This window comes from Tenrec ecaudatus, chromosome 2 (assembly GCF_050624435.1).
Source record: "Tenrec ecaudatus isolate mTenEca1 chromosome 2, mTenEca1.hap1, whole genome shotgun sequence".
Lineage (NCBI taxonomy): Eukaryota > Metazoa > Chordata > Mammalia > Afrosoricida > Tenrecidae > Tenrec > Tenrec ecaudatus.
Window position 1 is genome coordinate 298,029,723 of NC_134531.1, and position 20,157 is coordinate 298,049,879.

Genomic DNA, 20,157 nt, shown 5'->3' on the forward strand with positions numbered 1-20,157 from the left:
TACTATCAGTTAAGAAACATTCCAAGCAAGGGTGCACTCAGATGACCTAAGGGAAGAAATAGTTAACTGCTGTGCCCCACCTCCTATCTGTAAATAATCCAGGAAAGCCTTTTAGAAAGCAATACGAAATGTCACCACAGGCTGACGCTCTTTCTACAAAAATAATGAGATTGCCGCTCTCAGATGCTGAGCACATACTTCATTGCCTGTATCTCCGTATTCAGTTTCCGTGGCGATACATATAGATCCCAGCTCTCCTTTAAACAGGTAGCCTGCCATGCCTAACAAGTATCAAAGACTCCTTAAAGCCTACAGGCCAAAGACCACAAATAAACAAGAGGAAGTATGGGGAGGGCGGGGGCGGTTTCTGTCTTCTGGATCTGAACCCACACCATTGTCGCAGCTCCCGAAATGAAAGGCACCAGGTGGGGAAGTCGGTTAGTCCTTTGCCCTGAGACAGCCACTAGCACCTTATCCCTTCGGGGCTCGGCTGCGCGGAGGGGCCTCGGAGGGAGGCGCCCAGGTTGTTCAGGACTTGTGCCCCAGTTTGGACTCAGTGCCTGTCAGGGACACAATCCTTTAAGACAGACCGACACAGAAAAGAGAACTGCGCTCATTTGCAAGAGCGGTCATGTCAAGAAAGACACTGGACGCATGTGACCCCTCCCCTCCCTCCTGCGGGTGGGCGGAAAGCGCTCACTCCGAGCCACATGGAAACCCAGGGTGCGAGAGATCCAAGGGACAGGCCAGCGCCTGTGAAGGACATCTAAAGGCGGAACCTAATCCCTTTGCAAGTTCAATGTGTTTGGAGAGGTTGGGGTGGGGGGGTCGGGTAGCGTCCTCAGACGTGGCCCAACTGAAAACGTAAAGCTAGGGCAGCGGCAGGCAGGCGTGTGGCCCAGGGTGTGGGAGATGGCGTGAGATCTTGGTCTCTCAAAGTCGCGAAAGGGTTAAACCAAAAACTAAGGAAGGTTTTGTTGATCTTTGCATTTTACAAACGACATCCCCTGTTTTCTCAAATCTCCTGCGCCCCCAGCCTCTCCTTCTTTTCCACCACCCGACAGTGGGACCGTGGAAAGCGAACTCCACATTATGCCAATCTCAAGGGGCTCTCCCTTTTACACTACCTGGGGGGGCCGGCGGAGGCAGGGCGGGGTGGGGTGGGGAGTGGGTGGGCTGCACCTCATCCCCACCTGTTTTAAATCCGGTTCAGCCTTCAGCGTCCCAGGCACAGAGTGAATGCTCATCAAGACGCATTTTTTCTTACCTCAGGACAGCAGGTGAGATCATGACCCCACCCAGCAACTTTAATAAAGAGATCCAGAGAAGAAGGGACATATCCACCCCACCCCCCAGCCAGGCGCGCGCGCGCGGCACACACACACACACAGTTACATGAGAAGCTCACAAGACTTGTAATCGCCCCCCCAGGATCTGGACTCCAGCCACTCTTTCCCTGGGTCCTGGGAGAGACTAAGAGATTTCCAAACCTCTTCGCTGGCCTCCACTTGCCAACAACTAAAGAGATGTGTAGGGACGAAAGATGGGAAAGGAAGTGAGCCTTTCTTTGATTAAAAAAAAAATAACAAAACAAAAAAACTAAAGAAAAGGATAAGAACAAACAGAAGTCAACTAATCGGAGGTAAGAATTCAACTTGTAACTGTCTTTGAAGATCAAAACTTCGAGGAGAAAAATTAAAAGTTTATTTAAAAAAACCTCAAGTCATAGAAGGAAATGAACCTGCTGCTAGGTCAAGTGACCCCAAGCGTGCAGAATGCACTGTGAGTACCAGTTCGGATCAGCTGCCAGGCGAACGCCAGGAGGACAAGGCCAGGGGGCGTCCCCGGGGGTAAATGGAGGGATTCCCGGAAAATATTCTAGCTATTGGGGTTTTTTCTTGGGGGGGGGGAGGGAAGGTGGTTGCCATTTTTCTCTTCATAGGCTCAGTTCAGAACAGAACTGAAACTGAATCGCAGGTCGTGGAAATCCACAGCTACCCACTCACGCCTCCCCAATCTGGTTATGAATTCCAGTTAAGGCTGCAGCCTTTGCCTCCCTTTATCCCCCCCAACCCACCGACCCCCCAGAAAATCGGAGCGGGGACGTTTAAAGCACGATTTAAGCATCGGGCTTGTTTTTATTACTGGCCCAAGTCCTGCCTCCCCCTACCCTCGTCCCCTTCCTCTCCTTTTACCAAGGGTAAGTTCTTAGGGCATTTATCACGGAGGGGGCGGGGGGGGGGAGAGATGCGGGCAGTTATTTCATCCAAGAACTAATCAAAAGGGAAACTGCCCGGGGCGCAGAGAGGTGGACTTTGATAACCGGATAAGATAGGTCAGAGGGCAACACCCGATTGGCAAACCAGGGGAGCCGCAGGGGTAGTTAGAGAAGGTCGAATCCTCTGCGTGTCCCCCACCCCTGCAAGCCCCCGATACCTGCCGCACCCAAAGTTCCTGGAGATTCACCCGCTACCACCGCTCGCCGCCCAAACTTGAGCCAACCAGCTGAGCCCGAGCATGCGACACAGGTGACCGAACCCAGCGCCAGCTCAGCGCCAGCAGGGCCACCCCTAACCTGCCCCCACGGGCTGGGCGCACAGCCCGGAGAGCGCGAGGCCGGGGCTGGCAGGGCCGGGTGCGGGGCGCGGGGGGTGCGGGGGACACGGGACAAGGAAAGTGCCCGGGGGGGACTCGCCGGCCGGGGGCTGCAGCGTGTCTTTCCCTGCTCACCTGGTCTGAAGACAACCGCGGAGATCAAAAGGCAGAAGACCAGACGGCAGGAGGGGGCCGCCTGCGAAGCCATATTCCTCCTCCTTCTCCGGGCCCACCGACAGAGTCCACGCCGCAGGAGGGGCCGTCGTTCCGGGCCCCGCGGGACAGGACGCTGGGGTCAGCGGCTTCTCGCCAGCGCACTGCCCGGGGGCTGCGGGCGCTGTGCCTTCCGGGTCCCGCCGCGCACAACTTTCCGCCGGGCGGTGTTCCCCGGACTCCTCCTGCCTGCCCCTCCCCAAGCGCTTGCGCCCCCCCGAGCTGCTCCCCCCGGGCCGGACGTCCCGCTTCCCGGGAGACACTAGAGTAATTCAGGAAGGTGTGCGTGGCTCTCTGGCCGGCGGGTCTGGGATGGTCCTTCTCCCTCCTGGGATGCTGAGAATGGCAGTAGCCGAGCACGTGAAAAGCCCAGGTGCTGGGAAGGAAGCTCCGGGGGTCCGGACGGTCTCCTCTGGTGGCGGTGGCGCGACCGCTAGAGCAGCGACAGCGGTAGCCCAGCGGCTGGGGCAGGCGGCGGCAGCGGTTGTAGGCTGCTGCGAGTGGAGAGCCTGGGAGGCGTGTGTAAGCGGCGGCTCTCCTCCTCCCCTCGCTCGTCCCTCCTTCCCGCCCGCCCTCCACTCCTCTCCTCTCCTCTCCTCTCCTCTCCTCTCCTCTCCTGCGGCCGCAGCGCCGAGCAGGTGGTTGCAGCGCCGAGCGGCAGCGGAGAGGCGCTGCAGGACCGAGGCGGTGGCTGAGCCCAACTCTAGGACTCGGGGCCGCGCGGCGTGCGTGGGGCTCCTGGACGCCGTGGGCGGGGCTTCCCGGAGTATCCGCCCCCTGTCCCGCCCCTGCCAATGAGGAGCAGCCACTGGAGGCGGCCGCCCTCGGCGGGTCCCCGGGAATGTCAATCACCCGGCAGCGCGCTCCACGCCCTCCAGATTCCCTTTCGTTTCTCACTGCTGCTCCAGTCCAGCGGCTGTTCAAACGTGCAAACTGCCTCCGGATGCCTCTGATGCCGCCCTGGCTCCCCCTGCTCCAGGACTTCCTCCGCGGGCTTGCCGTCTCCGCCCCCCCCCACCGCACCCCTGCCTCTATAAAGAACGTGTAAGGGAGTGGGGGCCCCAGGGGGACCAGCACCTTCAGCGTTGGGGCAGCCCGGGAGGAGGAGGAAGGAGCAGGGGTGGGGGCTGCCTGTTGAGAGTTAACTGGAAGAACTTGGAGGGGCGGGGGGAGCAGGGGAGGTGAGGCCGAGATACCAGTTTAAGTCCCCGCCCCCCGCCTCCCTCCCTCGCACACAGTTCCAGTTGAAGGCATGCCATTCGGATGCAATGCCCAGTAGCAAACGCCAAGCAGACACATCCGTTTTTTCCCGGGGGAAATTCAATCTGGAGTTTCTAGAGCGTACTTCGTCCCACGGATTTTCCCAATGTCTACCGCAGCCCGAGTGTGTGTGTGTGTGTGTGTCTGTGTCTGTGTCTGTGTCGTATTGTAAATCAAGCGGCGACTTCAGAGTCGAAACCAGAAAATCCTCCAGTCCCTTCGATTCAAAAGACAAACTCCTCCTGGTCTCTTCCAGAAAGCGGGCGTCTCAGCAGATGGACATGCTTCTCGGGCGATCTCTAAAGACTGAACCACCTCCAGGGCGGAACACTGGGAAGCGGTGTGGCTTTCAGAGCAGGCAGAGAGCATGAAGGAGTATGTGCCTCTGGAACACCGGGATGGAGCTGTCGGAATCTTAAGTGCGACTAAAGCAGGGATTAGGGATCGCGAGTTTCATTCCCGAAGCATAATGAAATCTTGGTTTTCGAAACCCTTCGCTGGGGCATTAAATGGCCTTTTGCGCATCACAGGGCCGCCACCACCACCCCCTCATCCCCTTGCCAAGCTGGTCTCCAGCCGGGAATGTCAACTAGTAATCTTCACGTATGGCGCCCTCATCAGCCTGCACCAGCTAGATGGGCACTAGAAGCTTAACCACCCACCCCCCAAAAAAAAGCCTTCACAGAGGGAAATCAGCATTTTCTCTCTTTATTCTCCGCCCTATTAAGATCCATTTTCCTCCGTGATCAAGAGGACAAAAAGCCTGCTGATCTTGTCCTCCCAGTTACCTCTACGTTACATGAACAGTATTGTAGAGTAGAGCTCTTCTAATACATTTTTCCTCTCCAGATAAGTAGTTCTTCTGCTTGGTTTTAACACCAACGTTTCCTTTGCATCTTGTGAAACAAGCGGAAACTAATGCTAGAAGCCACGAGCCTTTCACTGAACTCCATGAGCTAACTTTGACCGAATTGCCAGCATTTCGATGGGCTCAAGTAGGATTCCTTTCCGGAGCTGTTTCTTTTTCTACAGCGGCTGTAAGTGGAGATCTTATAAGAAATCTTCCAGGCTAAGTAATGACGCTGCGTGTTAGGAGTTCGGCTGTAAACACACCACCAACCACTATTCGGGGTGGGGTGGGGGATGAGGCCATCTCATCCTGGTAAATACTGGCTCTGAGTTGGAATCAGTTCTATAGGAGTGCAGGGTTTGCTTTGGTTTTTAATGTATTTAACCTGGGTACCCATACCCCATCAACCCCGATTAGATCAATCAGTCTAATCGCTTTTATTTAGGGAGGAGAGTTAATACTAAGAAGCGGGCCTGCGATGATAGATTGCCTGATCTGGGTTCTGACATTCACTACCTGTCTGCAGTCAAGGAGCTCTGGACAGTCGGTGGCTAAAGGAGGCTGCTAATTGGAAAGTTGTGCATCAATCCACCAGCCATCCCCTGGAGAGAAATTTGTGGCAGTCTGTTTCCAGAAGGATTAAAGCTTTGAAAAGCCTGCAGGATTTCTACTCTGCTCTAGAGTTACTATGAGGCAGAATTTACTTGATGGTAGTGGGCTAGGTAGGGTCAGCTCACATAACCTTTCTAGGCCGTAGTTTCCTTGTAAAAATATGATAATAGGGTTAACCTCATAGGATTTCTCTGAAGATTCAATGAAATCATGCAGATAACAGACCAAGTGAAGAACTTGGTTTGAGGGAGTATACAACCTTGCTAGGTTCTGCATGTACCGAGCAAGGGACCTTGAGCAAAAGCTAGCCTCACATAATCATCGTGTGGTGACACATTAGATTACCCTCTTCAAAGGTATACGAACAGTTTGAACTAACACACAGTCTTTAAATTGTCGTTATTATACAAATAAATACATAATTAAAGTTGCTTCCCAAATTTCACCTGGATAAGAATAGATCCTTGTTTAGGAAAATGTCCTAATTACCACTTGGAGCAGTAAATCCAAAGGGCAGTGGCAATCCTAGCTAAGGCAGCAAAGAGGATAGTTAAACTGCTCTATATAAATCAAATTAATATTTAAAAATGGGTAGAGAAGTGTGAGGGGGAAGTATCGGAGGAACAAGGATTCTGCCACACAAACATGAGGTAGAGAGTGATCAAAGGGCTTCAAAAATATTTTAACTAATTAGAAACAGTTATTGAATGCAGTCTATGCAATGACAATTCAAAAAGTATTGTTACTAGTGTTCTAGTCATACCTGGATCATTTTATTTCAGATAAAACATATTTACACGTGTGTCTGAGAACTAGAAGGCTACAGACCAGTCCTCTCAGCAATACACCTGTCTGAGTCTCATTTGGGTACCTTCATATACAGGATACTTTTTGTGCCATGGACAAAATATTTTTGAGGTCAGAATTGAAAAAAGCAATTTTAATAAATCTCAAGTGATTATTTTCTCAAGTGATTGAAGATGTATAACAAGTTTACAGGCATTCTGTCCTACCTAAAACAACAGTGTTTAGGTGGATTAAGCATTTTCAGGTAGATGGAGAATACCAAAAGGTGATGAAGAGCAGGAAGACCATCCAACTCAGAGACACAGAATTGTGAAACTCTGGCTGAAGTCTAGAACTGGCGGAAGAAGACCGTAGAACTAAGTTGCAATAACTGATGAAGCTAACATCTTCCCATGGTTTGGCGCTTTCAATTTTCCGAGAGCATTTGGGCCTCAGCAAACTGTGGCAGGTGGGTACCAGAGGCAGTGTGTGAAATTCAACAAGCTCAACAAGCTGATCAGTATCAGTCTTTTCAGCAGGATGAAAGCAAATGAAGATTACATCATGGAACACATTGTCGCTGGGTACTTAGTTTTGATTTTCCAATGTGATCCAGAGGACAAAATAGTGGCTCAGAGGGGATCTGCTGGACTGGTTACATTCAAGGCCAAGAGGTCCTCTCAGAAGGTTATGGCAACTGTTTAGGAGGAAAGACCCTAAAGGGACCAGTGACCTTGACAGATTCTCTTGAAGGGCATAGAATGATCACAGGGATGAAGTTTTATGGAATTGAAGAATTGGTGACAATTTTTTTTTCCCATCAAGACAATTTTACTGTTCATTCTTCAATGAATAATGAGCTGTCCTAGGAGAATCTCTTTGGGGAACTTTATCCCATCCACTCTGCCACCTGATCTTAGCCCATCATACATCATTTTGTTTTCAAGGCTCCAAGAACATGCCGAAGAAGCATCATTTGTGTCAATGGATGATGCACTCTGTCGTGTAAGTCAGAGTGCAGGATTCTTCAGGAAAAGTTAGCCAGAATGAAACACAGCTTTCAAATATGTGTAGACTTACATAGAGGACCTGACAAAGAAAAGAAAACTATAGCTTGCTAGTTTTACGGGCTCGTCTAATAAAAGTTGCTATGATTTTTGTAGTAATAATTTTTACTTACTTAAAATGTTAGGCTATTCTAAACACTTTATCTGAAGTATTGAACATAATCCACCCTTTTAAAAATCCTTTGTCATAGAAGTGGTTATAATCTCTGTTTACTTAAGGAGACATTGAAGCCAAGAGACATGAAGGAACGTTCCCATGTTCCCATGATTAATAGTAATAGGAAAGTCATAATTCTACTCCAGGCAAGCTTATTCCAGGATTGCATTCCTATATACTTTGCTTATCAGAAATGTCTAAAAATAAATGCATGAGTCTTTCAGAAATTGTTAGGCCTTAATTTAATAGAAATTCTTGCATTATCCCAAACTATAGTAATGTTTTCCTTGAGGAAATTAAATAATAGAGCAGTCCACCATTCTGTGTGGGCTGGGTACAGTACATATGAGACACCAATTTCCAAACTGAAACTATCCAGCATAAGCAAGAGCCCAGAACCCAAAACAAACATGAGTAAGCTCCACCACACATACACAAAAACGTAGTAGAGGAAGAATGTCTGTCTTTCTAAATCTAGGGATTTGCAGGTGGATCCATAATGGTTTTTAACAAGAGTAGGTTCAGCTGCATTTGAATCACAACAGGTTTGCTACAACTGAAAACACATCGTATTGCAGTAACATTGATCAGGCAGGCAAGTCACACATCAAAGCATGAAGGGTACTACTTAGTGCAATAGGTAAACATAATTACATTTAGTCTCTCTCTCTATATATATATATATTTATATATACATATATATGTATATATATATATATATATATTTCACTCATGGTCTAAATATAAATGAATTAGTCAACAATCAGAGTAATACATCCATGGTTAATATAATGAAATGTCACAACAGACAAATTTCCTTCTGAGGGTCTGTTGGGATCGGAACTCAGGGTCAACCAGGACTTTAAATAATAATCCAAATCCAACGGAGGGAACCTTATCATAACTTAAATTCTGTGCACCCAGTTTGTAGAAGGCTATGGATGACAGTGAAAGCCCAAAATCCATTTGCAGGGTCCCCACATGGATTAAGTCTTTGGTGCATCCTCTCTGACCACAGTCCAGGGATGTGAGTAGCCTTCTTATACAGACAGAGAGAATTATAAAATTGGTTATGGCAGATGTAGTTAGGTTAAAATTTACCTCTTTATCATTGGATCTCCCTATGACCCATTTTAAAGTTGTTTTAGTTTTTGATAGTTTCTGCTCCATCGGAGTGTTTACTTGTTTTGTTTTGGTATTGTTGCTGATTTTCTTGTTTGTGTGTCGAATGATTTTTTACTTTTCTGAATAGGAAATCCTGGATAGGAAACCTAGAGAGAGAGCAACTGGATTAATAGTTATCTAGAGCCACAGCAGAGGAGGTTAAAGGGAACTGGGGAGCCAACAACAATGAGAATAAGAAGAAAATGTTCTGAAATTGGTGATTATTACACATCTCTTTTTAAAACATGATTGAATGATTACATTGTATGATATAGGAATTATATCCCATTACAACTATTTTTAATAAAGAAATCAGGGTCCATGATTCTCAGGGCAGAAATGTTTATCCCGTACCAAAACATAAACCCCATCAGTATTCTGGAATACAACTGGGTCAAACGTGGGTGCATTTCAAGAGGTGAAGGCAATGGAAATGACCTACTGATTTTTATACTAATTTTGGGCTTTTAGACTAAGAGAGATGAAATACAACAGGTGAATTTTTTAACCTGATTAATTTAAAATTTTTTTCCACTGGAGATGAAATTTCACCAAAGATGTGATATTTGTTATTTATCGCCTTTCATGATAGTATTCTGTATACCTTCTTCTTTTTTTTAATAAAACTGCATGCAATTCTGGAACACACACCAAATCTGATTCATATATCTTATTTTCACTCCTGGTGATGACACATTTCTAGCCAACATTCTGCAAATATATCAGAATATATTTATGAGTGAATGATAGCATGAATGTTTATTTTAGAGCATATTGGTGCAACCTAATAAGGAGATGGAAGACATATCTACTAGAACTAGATTTTCGATGTGTAGAGTAAGGAAAGTGAATTTTAGGAAAATAGTTAGGTGGAAGGATGGCATACCTTTCCTGATTTTCAACAATGAAGAATTCCTTTGTTCTCGGTCTGTGTACGGGACTGCTCTTTGGTCAATGAACAAGTTCCATAGGAGCTCAAGGAAGTGTCCTGGAAGTTCCATTCTTCTGAATTACATCCATAGTTGGTTGTTCTCTACATGGCCAAATGCCTTTGCATAGTCAATGAAACACAAGCAAATGTTTTTTTTCCTCAGATTTTGCTTTGAGCCAAGATCCATCTAACATCAGCAATCTTATCCTTTGTTCCATGTCCTCTCACTTGAATTTATGGCAGCTCCCTGTTAATGTACTGCTGCCATTTCTTAATTGCTTTGAGCAAAAGTTTATGTGCACATAATATTGATGATATTGTTCAATAATGTCCGTATTCTGTTGGGTCAACTTTCTTTGGAATGGGTACAAATATAGATCTCTTCTACTTGGTTGGCCAGGTAGCTGTCTTGGCATAGATGAGTGAGTGCTTCCAGTGCTTCATCAGCTTGTTGCAATGTTTCCATTGGAATTCCCTCAATTCCTGGAACCTCTATGTTGTTAATGCTATCAGTGTATCATCAGCTCTTCCTTCAGCATCATTGGTTCTTGATCAAATGCTACCTCTTTAAATGGTTGAATGTCTACCAGTTCTTTTTGTATAAGAACTGTGCATTTCCTCAATCTTCTTTTGATGTTTTCTGCATCATTCGATGTTCTTATCATAGAATCTTTCAATTTTGAAACTTGAGGCTTAATTTTTTCTAGAGTTTTCTCAGCTTGGGATACAGCGAGTGTTTTCTTTCTTTTTGGTTGTCAAAAGGTTTTCTAGGAAGTCATTTTTATAATAGCAGATTGCTAGACCTTTCTCCTGTGGTGCAGCTGGGTGGATTCAAACTGTGAACCTCTCAGTCAGGCACTAAGCACTTAGCCATTGCTCCCTCAAGCTCTCCATTACTACATTATCCAGACCATTGCTCATCATTTAATCTCTCTGTATGCTGAGCAGCTAATCCAAGAAGCTGGGTTGCGTGAAGAAGAATGTGGTATCAGGATTTGAGGAGGGCCATATACAGATGACATAACCTTGCTTGCTAAAAGTGAGGAGGACTTGAAGCACTTGCTGATGAAGACCAAGGATTACAGCCTTCAGTATGAATTGCAAGTCAATGTTTAAAAAACAACAACAACTCACAACTGGACCAATAGGTAATGTGATAAATAGAGAAACCATAGAAATAGCCAAGGACTTTTGTCTTGCTTGGATCCACAATCAATTCTCAAGGAGGCAGCAGTCAAGAGTTCAAAGAACACATTGCACTGGGCAAATCTGCTGTATAAGACCTCCTTAGAGGGTTGAACAAACAAGGATATCACTTGCAGAACTGAGATGTGCCTTCCCCGAATCCAGGCTCATTTCAATCTCCTCCTGCTTGTGAAAGTTGGACATCGAATAAAGAAGGATCTCTGCATTTGAATTATAGGGCAAGCTAAGAATATTGAAAGTAACGAGGTCTTCCAAAAGAGCAAACAACTCAGTCTTGGAAGTACTGCTGGAAGGCTCCTCGGGCTGGGGGATGCTGAGACTCCCTCTCACAGCTTTGGCCATGTTATCAGGAGACATCATTCTTGGGAAAGTGGAGACGCAGTGTAAAAGAGAAAGCCCCTCCCATAGATGGATTTACACAGTGGGGACGCCAATGGGCTCAAACATAGCAACAACTGGGATGATGACCCAACAATGGGAGGGCTGCGCTGGCTGTCTTCCGTTGTGCCTAGGATCACTAGGACTTGGAACGAACTTGACTGCCTGTCACAAAAATTAACAACAGAAAATCATATAGGACAGCGCCACTCTGCAGCCTTGGGCTCTGTAAGAGTTAAACACTGACCCATCTAACAATAACCATTGAGTAATGACAACGGCTGAAATACTGGGCAAAGTCGCATTTATATTCAGTCTAAGAAGATACAACTATATTTAAAGACATTGGAATTATGGATGTATGAGATAAAGCTCTCTCGTGTCTGTCCCTAAGGTTCTTTAGGTGAATGATTCTTTCAATCATTCTGAGTAGGAACTGCAGGACAGATGTATTCTTAAGAAATATTCCATTACGTTTTATTGCTTAATTTCAATTGCTAATAGGAACAACAGATACGATATTAATAAGACACCACAACTCATGTACTCAATACTGCTAGCTTATAAAGCTATCCCTGGTGCTTTGAAAGGCAAAAACTTGCAAAGCCTATGGTAAACATTAGATTCTTATTTCAGACGGTAGGTTGCTCAAAGTCTGGGTACAGAAAGAAATACATAGCTTTTTCCGGTCAAACTAGGAATTCATTTGGCCATTTTCCTTCTTATTTTAGACATGAGGAATGGAGCAAGAAACTCTAGGTAAACTATTTGACTATAAAACTTACACCGTGTCTATATAACAGACGTCAAACACTCTCCGTATATTAAAAACTCATAAGCAATCTCGGTAAATGCAGTCAATTTAACAATTAAAAACAAACCAAAAAAAGAAAAAACCTCCAACGTGCTGGGCTTACCCATTACTTGATGTTTCTTCAAAGGTGTTTTCAAGTTTCATCTGAAAGTTGTAGCTACATTAGCTTTGATTAAGAGGGAAGTGACTCAGGGTGAGGGCATTCAGATGTGGGCGAATTCATGAGACATTTCAACTTGATTAAACATTCTCAAAAACTTCCTCAGAGTTACTGCTGCTTCCTTAGTATTCTATAGCTAATAGACTTTAAGATGAGCTTTATTCAGAAATATGAGGTGAACAAATAACGAATCTGTAGAAATATCAAAATAATGTGTGCTTGATTTTCTAAAACAAAGAAATGCAGCATGGTTTAAGGAATTTCCAGAAACCAAATTAACTAAATGTTAGCTCCATAAAAAGTGATATTGTTGATTCTTCAGGAAAGTATTAAGAAGCAATTCTTATATAAATATAAAATGACTGAAGAGCGAAAGCTCTTTAGCTATTCATCATCCTGAAAAACAAAAAGGGGGGGGGGAGATTAAAGAAAGCAGGGGTTGTAATAGTGACAGACCAAGATTATATCATGTATAAAAATTTAAAATCTTAATATCCTTGCTAGTTTAATGCTTCCCAGAGCTCAAAGAATAAAGTAGACAAGCACTGTGCAGTCTTTATTTAAATGTAAACCATTTCTTTTTCTAAATTAGGTTTGTGCTGTTGGCATCCAACTTCCTGTTTTCCTCTTTCTCTGTCCACTCTAAGCATAAAGTTTTCCTTATTTTCCCCAAATATACTTGATACGCTCGCATCTCAAGGCTTTTACACTTGCGGTTCCTCTTTCTGGGAACTCTCTTTCCTCGGTTATCAGTGGGACTAACTGCAGTATCCCTTTTAAGGGATTTGCTCAATGCCACCGACTCATTGAAGGTTTCCATGAGCAATTACTTATACATTTTCACCTATTTTTTCTCCATAGAACATATCACCAAATTACCTGGTATATATTGAACTAGTTGTCTGGGTTAGTGTCTCTCTTTACAAAAATAAAAGTGCAGTGAGATTTGTATTTGTTTTGTTGCCTGCTAATGTTCTGGGTACGGTGTCTCTTCAGAGCCACCGTGAGTTGAAATCAATTCAATGGCAATGAGTTTTAAGGGCCTGCGTGATGCAAACAAACCCTGGGCTACCAGCCAGGAGACTGATGGTTTGGTCTTCCCTCAGAGAAAGGCCTAGAGACAGCCTCCTGAGGAGTCAGCTCGTGGGAACCCTACAGAGCACAGCTCCACTTTGATACTCTTGGGTTCCACACGAGCTGGACCTGACAGCTGGCAACTGGTTATTTGCTGAGAATGTTATTGTTGTTAGATGATTAGAAAAAACAAACAGATAATAGGCACAGCATATAACTTGGCGGGTGGGTGCATGAAGACAGGAGAGAACGATCCGTTATTGTGTAATTAATGTCCTGGTAAAGTTGAAGCTCCCTTGAGTGACTTTGGTTGAGCAGCCTAAGGCTGCACCTCTTCCTAAACACACTGTGTGTGGTTTTCCTGCATACCTGAAAACAACACAAGCAAAAAAACCTGCTAGGGTAGTCTAACGACGACGCAAAGGAGAGATGAGGTAATGCAAGTCCTGGTAGTCAGAAGATTTCACAAAACCCACATCATTAGCCAGTCCACATTCGTTTAAATGCAAGTGTACCACCTTCTTGTTAATCAAATACACCAGATATCCTGTAGTTTTAAAGCCAAGTGAGCAAGATAAGAAAAGACCTGGATGCATATCAGACAGCACGAATCAATTTCAAATACAGTCCATTTATTAGTAATTCTTTTCAGAGTAGACATTCTGAATAATATTTTGTTTAACTTTTTGCTAAGGCATGATTACGGAGGCAGTGGCAATATTGCAAAGTCTACAGAGTTAGTTCTGTGTTATTTAAGATTTTAAGTCTCAATGTTCTTTATACTGTGTTCTTTACAGGGTAAATTTTGCAAAATCATAATTTGAAGCAATGTATCCCATAGATATAGATGGTTCATAAACCTTCTTAGCTAACAGGGCTGTAAGACAAACATTTTATTAAATGCCCTGCATTTTAACATTATATGGAGGTATTTAATGTGCTCAATTATGGGGGTCATGGCTAAAGGCAAGAAATTTATTTAATGTTTACATCTCAAAACAAAGAGCTTGGGAGAGACCATTCATATCAGCCAATACATAAAAAAGACTTATAAACACGTACATGTTTTGACAGACAGCACCAGAATTTTATGTTCTGGCTGGCAGGGAGAGGTGTCACATGAGTTTTTGCTATTGGTTCTAAGTTTTAAAATTCTGTTAAATTTCTATTAAACTTAGCTAATTGATACATCGCTGAAGGAAACTGACTTGTCTTTTAATGAAGAATGACATCCAAGTTACAGAATGAAGGATTCTGTCTAAGAGCGGTTAACTTATCAAGTGAGAAAAGAATCTCCAAAGAGCTTAACTCTCAATTATATTTCCTCGGGATACAAGGACATTTCAAAACAGTACAAGGTCCAGGGCAATTCCAGAGTTTATCCAGGGATGAGCCAAATCCTGAGTCCAGGATTAAAGAAACACTACTTTCAACCTCTACAGGCAAAGAAAGGTTGGCACACAGCTTGGGTAATGTTCATAGAGGGAGACTCCTAGCTATTGAGCCTGGTTTGGAAGCTGGGCCTCAGTTACTCTGGTCTTTTCCCCTGTACAAGAAGCTGAGTCAAATTCTAGTCTCACTTCTACCCTCTGGTGACAACCTGTTTCTGATGATTTTCCCAGAAGTACTAAAATAAAATAAACAAAAAATAAAACAGCCCTCCCTCCTTGCTCCCCATCACCTCCCTAGAATGCTCTGTCTTGAATTGGCTTTTTACCATGTGCCCAAAATCCTTATGGGAAATTTAAGATGAGAAGAGCTTTTCTAGGCTGATTTGTCCTTCCAGTTATAAAATGACCAAGATCTCCTTTGTCCTTTTTCTCTAAATTGAGTACCTTGACTTTTGCCTGGTCTGAAGATTTAGCTTATTGAATTAAATAACAAAGCATGAATGAAGGAATAAGGAATGGGTGTGTTGTGGTCTAAGGGCCAACAAATGGAAGAGATGTCCAATGAGAGATGAGTTGTAGGGCAAGAGACCAAAATAGAATAAATGACTATATCATAGATTATAAGCCAAGAAAGAAATATAGCCCTTGAAGGCAATTGCTGCTCCTTAGCTTTTTCAAATTAGGGAAATATTATTTTTATAATCCACATGAACCAACAGGAATCTGTCATCAGGTTTGGGAATTTTTACTGAGGGTTTTTGTTTTGTTTTTTAATCGGTCAGCATACTTTCAGCTGCAAGTGGCAAAATCCCTAATACAATCAGTTTAAGAAAAACAAGAAGATTGACTTACTGGTTTAAATGACTGGGAATCCCAAAAGTAGTCTAGTAGCATGAATCATTGGATCCAGTCACTAGAGTTGAGTTGTTAAGTCTTTTTGGCCCTCTGTATGAATGAACTCTGTATATCTTTTCTTGTTCCAGTTCCACTGTTTGAGCCCAGCTCCTTCCATAACGAAAAGAAATGTACTTATAGATATGGCCCTACAGCCATAAACATGCAAATTCCAAAAGAAGAACGAGCCTCTCTCGCACAGAAAAGGTTTCATCGGTTCTTTTTGCTTCTTGAATAGTTCACTGTGAACAGGTACCTGGACTGGTCAGGCCTGAGGTGGATGTCTACTTCTACTACCAGGGAGCATATGTGGGGGATGATGTCTGACAGCACCTCCGCATCGCAAGAGCAGGAGGGGCAGCTAGATCTCCAACAAGCAGCAAATACACCAGACACCTCTTGATTTCCTTTATATTACGTTTTTACTGAATATTAGGAGCGATAGGCGTTTGTACCCCAATTGTGTACAGCTGGGCTTCTCTACTGGCATGGGAAAAACAATAGGAAAATTCTGCAAAATGTGAAATCGTATGAAATGTTTCAGGCCCTTTCTCCTCTTAAAAAGCTGGTTTACTGGCAGAGAGGGAAAGGAGACATTGCTTGCAGGTATTGGTTAAAGTTTCTTCTCATCACTATTCCATGCATAATGCCCTGGTGGTACAATGGTTTCACCCTTAGGTAAGGTCTCTATGATGCACAGTCAACTCAATGAGAGTTAGTTTCATTTTTTAAATTAGCTAACCTTAATGGTTGGACCTCACTAGCCACTCTTGAGGAGTAAGGACCTGGCAATTTGCTTGCCTACGATTACAGCACAGGACACCCCATGGAGTGATCTAGTCTGTCTATTGGGACCCTTGAGTCAGAACTGGTTCCACAGCACACAGCAATTCTATGCAATATCTGATTGTGTACGAAATAAGGCAAGCGTTGCTAGTCCTTTATACACAGAAAATTCTGAAATAAAATAACAATATTAAAATGTGGAATTACTTGCAATTATATTTATTTTGCATAGATCCAGAGTCAATATAAGACTCACTAAGACTTTCTAACAAAATAAACAGGTGTTTCTTCAGGTGCACACTAAGTAACTTTACAATTTTCCTGGTCGTATTTTAATAAGGTTCATTTCCCAACAATCTATCACACTGAGCATTTTGCTGTTGTCCTTTTCATAAAGCACAAGGAAAGGAGATGAAGAAACAGAAAATCACCCTGCCCCGTCTTTCTCCATTCCTCTAGCCCTGCTTTCAGCCTCGTAAGTAGGTTATCAGGTTAGCAGTCAGGAAGTGCTTTCCGAAAGTTTCAAATAAAATAAGTTGTATTTAGTTGTTTTTCCTCTTTGCAACTCGTAAATCATTATGATTTTAACAAAGTGACTGCTCCAAGCCAATCTTGAATTAGTCCTTCCTTTGATTGCCCTGGCAATCAAGTTGCTGATGACTAGAAGGAGCCTTGATGGCCTAGTGATTACACATTGGGCTGCCGTCCCCATAGTCAGCTGTTGGAAACCACCTTCAACTCCCCCACAGGGGGTTGCTGTGAGTCAGTCGGCATTGACTCAATAGCAGTCCGCTTAAGTATAATTCACCCCATCGCCATTTCACCCGTCATTCATGCTCCTTTTTAGCTTCCGAAAATATTCTAAAACACCTTCTACTTCTCCTCTACAACATAGTCTAAATGTGTTTCCCCTTCCTAGGTGAGCTGCGTGCTGGAGGCTTTCCAGAACTGACCAGGCACGTCACTTCCCAACACTGCAGTCAGGGATGTCATGTTGGCAGCTTGAAACTGATCGTGTTGGGATTCCTGATAGAAGTAAATCTGAAAGTGCCAAATATGATCAAATCAGAGCATTTTTAAGAGGGGAGGGGCTATTGTTTAACATTCATTACCGCACCTCGATTCATGGAACTGATTTTGATGCCCACCAGCTTCTTGGGATTCACTAGTCCCCTGTTGCTGCTGTAGGGGAAGTGCTGACTGCGAACTCCAAGGTCTGTGGTTCGAACCCAGCAGGTTCTCTGAGAGAGAAAGATGAGGATGTCCTCACCTATAAGGTTATGGTGTTGGAAACGCTGTGCAGGGTTAGGAAATTCTTTGAGTGACAAAAGAATGACCCGTCAAACTGGTGTCATTGACTAATGGCATCCACAAATCACATCATTAATTCACTGTGATCAATGTGGGGGTGGGGGCATGGAAGCAGGTTGGTAAAGGATTCTGAATATCTCCCTCTTCATCTTTCCCCAAATCTGGAATACTTATTCTAATGAGCTATTACACCAATTTTAACACCTCCCTCATGGTATGTTTTACAAATAAGTAAATTTAAGAAAACCATTTTAAAATTATGCACCACTGCAGCCTAGAAAAACTTAAGGTGGCACCTGATAGTATCACTTTTAGGAGCTGTATTTGGTGCAGGTGACGCAACCGGTAATTGCAAAATCCACGTCACCTGTGAAAGTGATAATGCTAGACTGTCATCTTGTTGGCCCTGTGAAATTTGCATCTGCTGTTGCGCGTCTACTCTGCCCTCCTTCCTTGTGGCAGGATGGTCTGCTTAGCACTCAGCTGCGATCCCTTTCCCTTTCTTTCCTGTCCCCCATGCTGCATTTCTGAGGACCACACACGGGTAGACAATGCGGCCTTTTAAAAATGACAAGAATGTACCATAGCCAAGCCACTTCCTTACACTGAGGGCCACGTGGTAAGATGTTATTTTTCATATCATTTATACTCTTGTCGCAGTCAACTTATTGAAGTGTGGTTAGATTTCGGTGAAAACTTATCTTCTACAGTAGTTGGGGGTTTCCCCCTGCTAGGATGGGGGGCAGGGGATTAACTTTACTACAATTCGTATGAGATGTGCCAGGAATGTGACCATTTGAAGGCTGCTGAAATTGACTCTAAAAAACTGTTTTTGAGAATTGCTCTAGTAGCAGCCGCACACAGTGCTGAAGAGCCTAAATTTGGTGTCAGATACAGTGGACTTTGCGTTCTGGCCCCTCTACTTAGTATCTGTGTCACACCGCACAAGGTATTTTATCTTCCCAAATGAATCCTTATGATAAATTATATAATAATTACACCTAACATACAAAGGCTTAAGTACAAGAATACTGTAAAGACCCTGGAATAGGAAAGTGCCGAATACCATTAACTGTTTCTCTAATAGCTCTTGATGTATCATCTATATCATACATAATTATGTTTCTGGTGTATTTTTATGTCATTTGTGTCTGCTGCTTTTAATAATTAAACCTCCAATTCTTGGAAAGGATCATAACAGTGCCTTGCTTAGTACATGATAGATAACAAATCCTGACTAAATACTATGTTAGGCATATTAATAGAGTAGAAAGCCAAGCATTCAGAAATGTGCATCTAGTAATATCTGGTATACGTTTAAAAATGGCTAAAGACATCAGAAATTAGAGCGTACTAGATAAGGGGAGGGACATTTGGTTTACAGGTCAGAACAGAAAAACGGCATGAAGTGAGGGAGCAGATTAACTCTTGTGTTGAATCTCAGCTCTGACTCTAATTATCTGTATGGTTTTCACCAAATGCCTGACCCTCAGTTTCCTCGTCTGAGAAACAGCACTGAGATGATCTTTGTCTGAACTTGGTTATGAGGTTCCCTTGTATTAAAGGATGTTAAGCATATGAAAAGCAGTCTCGACATAAGTTAGCTGTTATTATGCTTCCAGTAGTTTATTGTACAGCTTAATCTTCCTCAGACTAACTAAAGTTAACCACTAAGGGTTAAGGACTTGACGCTCACTAGAGACAGCATAATACAAGGTAGCCCCTGTGGGTTTCCAAGACTGTAACTCTTTACAGGACTAGAAAGTCCCAATTTTCTCCCAAGGAGTGGCTAGTGGTTCCAACCTGCTGACCTATGGCTAACAGCTCAACATATAATCACTACACCACCAGGGTTCCTCACAAGTGCTTAACTACCAGCAGAAAAGTCGACACATCAATCCTGCTTACCTTGAAAGAGACATACTGACGACCTGCTTCCAATCATCCCAATTTGAAAGCCCTATATTAAAACCCATGGCCAGTGAATCAATTCGGACTCATGGTCAACCTCGCAGTGCCTCTGGGGTACCTTTGAAAATCAAAACTTTTGAGACAATTCTTACTCATATTGACCCTGTTGAACAGAGGAGAATGATCCTTGATGATTTACCAGTCTGTAAAGGAACAGACAGCCTCATTTTCCTCCTGGAGGCTGGTGAGTTTGAACTGCTGACCTTGTGGCTAGCAACCCAACCCAGACCCTATTATAAATCACCATCAAAACCCTCTGGAGCAGTTCTATTCTGCATACAAGGAATTGCCATAATTTTGAGTCCACTTAATGGCAATGAACAACAGCATAAAAGAAAATAGCTGTGTTGACGCTCTCTTAAAAGGCCTGTCTAGTTTGAATTAAATTTTCAGTGCGTAAACCCTGTACTCTAGAAACAGAGGGATGCTAAAGGGTTCTATGCTTGGGAGAACAAGGTCTTTCTTTTGCAATCACTGTACTAGTTTCTCAGGTCCTATCACCTGTCCCATCTGTACACCCTTTTAACCATGTTCCCT

At 43.9% G+C, this 20,157-nt stretch overlaps 1 protein-coding gene across 3 annotated transcripts in view; it reads right to left on the minus strand.

The window, feature by feature from the left end:
* Window positions 1-3,367, minus strand: part of ALCAM (activated leukocyte cell adhesion molecule) — a 218,001-nt gene extending 214,634 nt beyond the window's left edge. For 2 of the 3 annotated variants that reach the window (XM_075542590.1, XM_075542589.1), the window contains exon 1: window positions 2,731-3,367. In XM_075542590.1, coding sequence (XP_075398705.1) covers window positions 2,731-2,803 — 73 coding nt within the window. In that variant the 5' untranslated portion in view covers window positions 2,804-3,367. The remainder of the gene's footprint in view (window positions 1-2,730) is intronic. The other variant, XM_075542588.1, reaches the window with a different exon arrangement.
* Window positions 3,368-20,157: the final 16,790 nt, after the last annotated feature.